Here is a 7,545-nt window from a genome sequence, read left to right as displayed (position 1 = left end):
GAGACCTTGAAACTGAGATATCCCTTTGTTCTTGGCGTGCTGCCAAATTGCTTAGACTGATAGTGAAGATTCCTCCCAGGTACGATCAATCAGTCACTTGCGTGAACCCAGTCAAATTGGTTATTAGAAAAGCACAAACATAAAATGTTCCTTCACTAGGTGTTGCAATAATGTCAGCCAATCAGCGATCAATGAGTAAATGTTGTCCAATTGCAATGAAGGCAGTAACTCAGATGGACTTACCGAGATGGCATTGGTCATCATTTGTTCCACTTCTTTCCTCACTTAAAGTTCTACACCACCCCTACTATCAAACGTAGTGCCTCATCAGCCAGGGGCAGGTAAGGGAAAGTAGAAGTCATCCCACGTCCATAATAAACCTCATCAGCCAGGGGCAGGTAAGGGAAAGTAGAAGTCATCCCACGTCAATAATAACCTCATCAGCCAGGGGCAGGTAAGGGAAAGTAGAAGTCATCCCACGTCAATAATAACCTCATCAGCCAGGGACAGGTAAGGGAAAGTAGAAGTCATCCCACGTCCATAATAACCTCATCAGCCAGGGACAGGTAAGGGAAAGTAGAAGTCATCCCACGTCAATAATAACCTCATCAGCCAGGGACAGGTAAGGGAAAGTAGAAGTCATCCCACGTCAATAATAACCTCATCAGCCAGGGGCAGGTAAGGGAAAGTAGTCATCCCACGTCAATAATGACAGAGAATGTAGTATTTAACAATCAAATCACTTTATTAGCTCATTCATTCTTACAAGCAAATAAAATAGCAAGGGATCTTCAACGTAGACCAGGGGTGTCGAACTCCTTTTACCCCGGGGGGGGGTAAAAAATTGTTCTTATATATATACTCAAACCACCCACGGGCCGGATTCGACACCCCAGGTGTAGACGCACGCACGCACGCACGCACGCACGCACGCACGCACGCACGCACGCACGCACGCACACACACACACACACACACACACACACACACACACACACACACACACACACACACACACACACACTTGGGTGGATATCTTACAGTGAAATACCAGAGCATGGTTGAGTTCAGGAGACACCAATGGGAGAAAACACTTTCAAAGGAAAAAAGTCACAACTGCATTTCTATTTTACAAGTTATCTGTTTGGGAACGTAACACACCTCTTAAACACACCCATTGTCTGAGTAAAATAAAACTACATTGTGCTTGATTGCAGGTTTCTCTTTGTGGGAGGTCAGGGAACAGAGAGGATTCTGGGAGGCTGTCAATCGTTTCTGCTCCAACTAATTATATCTCCGCTCTACCTCTCCGTCCCTCCTTCGCCCTCTAGGGTTAGGGGGAGGGGGGAGTGTTCACTCGTTTCCACTATCCTCTGTGTCGTCCTCTCCTCCCTCACTCCGCCCCTCTCCATCCATGTCCCTCTCTCTCTCTGGGTAGTTGAGGATGTGGCGGTTGGCCTGGGTGAGGTACTGCTGCTGTTTGAAATACACCTTCAACACTCCCTTCATCACCACAAACGCTATACCACCCTACAACACAGAGGGAGAGAGAGAGAAAAAGAGAAGCATAAAACACCTGCCACCCCAAACATTCTGTACACCACACACACACACACACACACACGCACACACACTCACCAGAACGGTGCGTTGCAAAGATGAAGGTACCCTGCTGAAGATCAGCCGTCCCACCAGGTTGGCCACGGAGGGGAAGATGAGAGCTCCACACAAAGTACGAGACACTGACAGGTGGTCCCCTCCATTACTCCCATCAGCTGGCACACGGGGCAACGGACGCCCTATACCTGTGTGGGATGGGTGTCAGGGGAGGAGAGAGACAAAAATGAGAGTTTAAAAAAAAAATGTATCAAGTGAATTTCATTTGCAGTAATGTACCACAGCGCCTTTGGAAAATTTTCAGAAACCTTGAATTGTTCCACATTTTGTTAGATTACAGCCTTATTCTAAAATTGATCAAATGTTTTTCTTCCCCCTCATCAATCTGCACACAATACCCCATAATGCCCAAGCAAAAACAGGTTTCTGTAGCATTGAAGGTCCCCAAGAACACAGTGGCCTCCATCATTCTTAAATGGAAGAAGTCTGGAACAACCAAGACTCTTCCTAGAGCTGGCCGCCCGGCCAAACTAAGCAATCTGGGGAAAAGGGCCTTGGGCAGGGAGGTGACCAAGAACACGATGGTCACTCGAACAGGGCTCCAAAGTTCCTCTGCGGAGATGGGAGAACCTTCCAGAAGGACAACCATCTCTGCAGCACTCCGTAAATGACACCTTTATGGTAGAGTGGCCAGACGGAAGCCACTCCTCAGTAAAAGGCACACCTGACAGCACTCTTGGAGTTTGCCAAAAGGCACCTAAAGAGTCACTATTGTGATGAAACCAAGATTGAACTCTTTGGCCTGAATGCCAAGTGTCACGTCTGGAGGAAACCTGGCACCATCTCAATGGTAAAGCATGGTGGCGGTAGCAGCATCAACATCATGCTGTGGGGATGTTTTTCAGCGGCAGGGACTGGGAGACTAGTCAGGATCGAGGGAAAGATGAAAAGAGCAAAATAAAGCGAGATCCTTGATGAAAACCTGCTCCAGAACGCTCAGGACCTCAGACTGGGACGAAGGTTCACCTTCCAACAGGACAACGACCCTAAGCACACAGCCAAGACAACGCAGGAGTGGCTTCGGGACAAGTTCTTTAGTGGACCATCCAGAGCCCGTACTATAACCCGATCGAACATCTCTGGAGAGACCTGAAAATAGCTGTGCAGCGACGCTCCCCATCCAACCTGACAGAGCTTGAGAGGATCTGCAGAGAAGAATGGGAGAAACTACCCAAACACAGGTGTGCCAATCTTGTAGAGTCATACCCAAGAAGACGCTGTAATCGCTGCCAAAGATGCTTCAACAAAGTTATGAGTAAAGGGTCTGAATATTTTTATATATTTGCAACCATTTCTAAAAATCTGTTTTTTGCTTTTGTCATTATGAGGTATTGTGGGTAGATTGATGAGGTAAAAAACATTTGATCCATTTTAGAATAAGGATGTAAACGTAACAAAATGTGGAAAAAGTCAAGGGGTCTGAATACGTTCCCGACTGCACTGTGTGTGTGTACCTGGAACTAGCAGCTGTAGTTTAGAGGAGTGTCTCTGCCACAGCCTCAGGATGTAGTCCTCCCAGCGTATCATCTTGCCCAGGACCAGCATCACAGGGATGGTAGGTAGACCCATCAGGAGGAACAGAGGATCTGCTCTCTCCATCACATCCAAGCCCTTCTTATGGCCCACCACCTGGAGAAATAGGGGGAGGAGGGAGAGGGAGGGAGGTAAGGAGGGAGCGAATTGTGAATCTCATGTTCTGTGTTGCATTTGGCGTTCGCAATGGATTCACTGAACGAGGTAGTAAGTTAGTGTTAGTTATGGTCAAAGGTTATGGGGTCTAGGGCAAGGGTATAATGGTTTGAGGTTCAGGGGTCAGGAGTAGAGGGTCTTGTACCTGCATGACAGTCACAGCTCCATAGGTGACAGCTGACCAATAGACTGTCCCCACCACCACCCCAGCAGCAGCGAACGGACTGGCCCGCGACAGAGCCCTGTCCACCTGCTGGAGGAAGTACACCAATGGCCCTGGAGGGGGGGGACAGACCGACAGATACACAGTCAGTAAAATACACACACCTGGACAGAAGACACTAGAGTAGAACTGCCGTGTGTGTGTGTGTGTGTGTGTGTGTGTGTGTGTGTGTGTGTGTGTGTGTGTGTGTGTGTGTGTGTGTGTGTGTGTGTGTGTGTGTGTGTGTGTGTGTGTGTGTGTGTGTGTGTGTGTGTGTGTGTGTGTGTGTGTGTGTGTGTGTTGCAAGTTGCCCATATCGGGAAAGACTATACTCTGTGTGTGTCAGTTACCCATCTTGGGGAAGACGATGCTGTACTCTGTGCCACACTGAGGGCAGCTGACAGCTCCTCCACTGTTTCCTTTCTGCTTCTCATCGAGCCAGCGCTGCAGGCAGGCCTGGTGGATCCACTTGGTACAGCCCTTACACCTGCAGGGGCTCACCCACTCTGCCACGCGGTCCTCTCTCTCTGTCGCAAAACACACCCAGCAGTGCCTGGACATACACAGTGGGAGACACAGGTGAATACACACAGACAAAGGACACACACACAGACAAAGGACACACACACACAGACAAAGGACACACACAGAGAGACAAAGGACACACACACAGACAAAGAACACACACACAGACAAAGAACACACACACACTTCTCAGGGGGCTCCTCTACACAGGCCATGTTGAGTCCGTTCAGTTCCTCTAGGTCCCTGTCTCAGCATGGGCCAGCCAGGAAGGACCTACACACAAACAGTCATTTTCACTTTCTCTTCATACTGCATCTGGTTAAATTACAGACAACATTTACCAACTGTTTGCATTAGCTTGCTTCTTCTACATTCAACTAACTCACTTTTGTTTTTGCCAAACTTAGAACTAATTTAGCTGTCTCGGCCATGCCAAACTGATATGGGGCGGCAGGGTAGCCTAGTGGTCAGAACGTTGGACTAGTATCCGGAAGGTTGCAAGTTCAAACCCCCGAGCTGACAAGGTACACATCTGTTGTCCTGCCCCTGAACAGGCAGTTAACCCCCTAGGCCGTCATTGAAAATAAGAATAACTGACTTGCCTAGTTAAATAAAGGTAAATAAATGCCCCAGTCAGTGAACAACTGCAAGCTAACCTGAGATAACGCTAGCTGGGTTTCTGTGTTTTAGTTAGATCATAAAATGACATACAATTTGCCATTAAAACGTTTTAATCGCTTTGTGATTTTTGTTAAGGCCGAGATTGCGCCAAGTGTATAACGTTACCGTAAATAGACTAGAAAAATAGTTTAGTAGCTATGGAAGAATTCATAACTTCTAGTTGTTGTTGAACAATGACAGTGGTTTCTTACCTCAATAATGCCTCTATATAAATACCCCGAAGTACCTCACAGTCAGTTTTAAACTAGAGAATGAACAGTTTTGATCGCTACATAATCTTCGTTAACTGCTTTATGCCACCACCATAAAGCAGACAAGAATAATAAAGTACTTCCGGGTTACGGATTTTTGGAATCCTTCAGAATAAGAGTTAGGTCCTGTATAGTTCATAGCTGAATTAATAATTAGAGCGAAATTGTGCAGAATATATATATATATATATATATATATATATATATATATATATATTATACTAGCTATCATACAAAGAATACTTTCAAGTACTTCTATGACTTATATTTATTTTATAAATATTGAGCCTAAATGGTGAACAATATTTTTGGTGCATGCACAGTGCACTCCTATCATTTAGAGAACCATACACAATTTCCTGTAGGTTGTCTTGTAGTAAATGGAGGTTCCATTCTACTTAGGAGCACTTCTAGTTTCCAAATCCACAGAGTTACACCCAGGAGAGCGTCACTGCTTGTTTTCCGGCCCTTCAAGAGTCCAATCAGCTGAAATCCAGTTGTTTTTTCATATCCTGAACACTATATGGTACAAACATAGCACTGTAAAGGACAAACTATTGTTTGTGTTCATCAAACCAGGGTCCAGTCTACACTTTTGTACAATCAATTTAACTCTCCGCTGATCGACTAATTCAGAACGATATCTTATTTACAAAGGAACAAATAAACTACTTTAGCTTACTCTTTGTTTGCTTCCAGTGTGAAATAAAACACCAATCCATATCTTGCGCTCTTGACTTGCTATAATGGTGGTGCCAAATTCCGACAATTAGCAGGTGGTTAGGTGAGAAACGAACTGCTTAAGCGAAACAATGGAAACAGTGTGATCAGTAGATGGAGTGTTAACTGACTGGCATTCCTGTAAATTACTTACTTTTTTTAATGATGACGAGCTAGGCTGCAGACCTTAATTCAGACTTTAAATCGGTGCAAGGCCACCCTTTTGTAACAAAAGATGCCTCAGGGTCAAAGCGTTTTGGCTGGACAAATAAAAAATATGATCCTAGTAAGATCATGTGAATAGGTTAGTAATCACGCCAATCATCAGATCGCTTATGTTTCTTAAAATGCCGGGGAAACCCTGTAGATTTGTGCCCAGTGTGCTGATTCTAGCGATGAGTGTTACTGTTGATGATCAAGTAACTTCATTGTGATATGTGTTATGAATAAAGCATGCTTTAAAAAAAAAGAAATGTACTTGCATCTTTCTTGACTTTTTTAATGTAGTCATTTATTATTATTTGTATATTTTCCGAAGTGTCCACCAGAAGGCTTTGACTTTTACATTGTAAGCTATTTTGGTATGCAATGCGTCCTGTGGCTCAGTTTTTTATTCAAACTCACCTGTTTTGTACTTTAGGGACTCTAGTGAGTATACTGGACCTAGGTTTATGGACACACAATCAATCAATTTTCCTGAATAGTGCTATATTTGTACCATATAATGTCCAGGGCCACATCTAGCAACACTTCCTGACCTAAGGTTTGTTTGGCCACAGTAAGGGTTCTATTCAATCTGTATTGCAGAAGTTCAGCGTTACAGCGCTATTGACATTTAAAGGCAATATTCTTGTGTTAGTGAAGACAGTAAACGCTGCACATATTGGCTCAATCGGAAATCATCTTACATTTCTATTGCGCAATCTGTAACGCTTCAGCAATACAGAATGACTAGAGCACAGAAGGTCCAGAAACACTTCCTATGGCCTAGGTTTTTGTTCAAACTCATCTGTTTTGTACAGGTACTTGTCTATGGTGCAATATCTATGTCCAATATGAAAAACATACTGCATTTAAGCTGACTGGTCACTCTTTAAGGGCTGCAAAATGAGCAGCAAAGCTGTCATCAAGGCAAAGAGTGGCTACTTTGAAGAATCACAATATAAAATATATTTTAATTGGTTTAACACTTTTTTGGTTACTACATGATTCCATATGTGTTATTTCATAGTTTTGATGTCTTCACTGTTGTTCTACAATGTAGAAAATGGTAAAAAATTAAGTAAAAAAACCTGGGATGAGTAGGTGTCCAAACTTTTCACTCATAATATATATATATATATATATATATATATATATATATATATATATATATATATATATATATATACACACACTACATGACCAAAAGTATGTGGATACCTGCTCGTCGAACATCTCATTCTAAAATCATGGGCATTAATATGGAGTTGGTCCCCCTTATAACAGCCTCCACACCTCTGGGAAGGCTTTCCAGCAGATGTTGGAACACTGCGGGGACTTGGTTTCATTCAGCCACAAGAGCATTAATGAGGTCATGCAGTGATGTTGGCAGATTAGGCTTGGCTCGCAGTCAGCGTTCCAATTCATCCCAAAGGTGTTCGATGGGGTTGAGGTCAGGACTCTGTGCAAGCCAGTCAATTTCTTCCACACCAATCTCGACAAACCATTTCTGTATAGACCCCGCTTTGAGCACAGGGACATTGTCATGCTGAAACAGCAAAAGGCCTTCCCCAAACCTTTGCCACATAGTTGGAAGCA

The 7,545-nt window shown here is 44.1% G+C and overlaps 1 protein-coding gene across 1 annotated transcript; it reads right to left on the bottom strand.

The window, feature by feature from the left end:
• Positions 1–721: 721 nt before the first annotated feature.
• march5l (membrane-associated ring finger (C3HC4) 5, like) lies at positions 722–5,110 on the bottom strand. The gene is made up of 7 exons (XM_046316933.1): positions 4,966–5,110; positions 4,280–4,366; positions 3,919–4,121; positions 3,512–3,642; positions 3,132–3,306; positions 1,639–1,805; positions 722–1,530 (listed from the first exon to the last, which is right to left on the bottom strand). Exons 2-7 carry the CDS (start codon positions 4,306–4,308, stop codon positions 1,354–1,356), a joined length of 882 nt encoding a protein of 293 aa, XP_046172889.1. The 5' UTR covers positions 4,309–4,366; positions 4,966–5,110; the 3' UTR covers positions 722–1,353.
• Between the last annotated feature and the right edge of the window lie 2,435 nt (positions 5,111–7,545).

Source organism: Oncorhynchus gorbuscha, linkage group LG20 (genome assembly GCF_021184085.1).
Source record: "Oncorhynchus gorbuscha isolate QuinsamMale2020 ecotype Even-year linkage group LG20, OgorEven_v1.0, whole genome shotgun sequence".
Taxonomy (NCBI): domain Eukaryota; kingdom Metazoa; phylum Chordata; class Actinopteri; order Salmoniformes; family Salmonidae; genus Oncorhynchus; species Oncorhynchus gorbuscha.
This window is presented reverse-complemented; position numbering and strand designations above follow the sequence as displayed.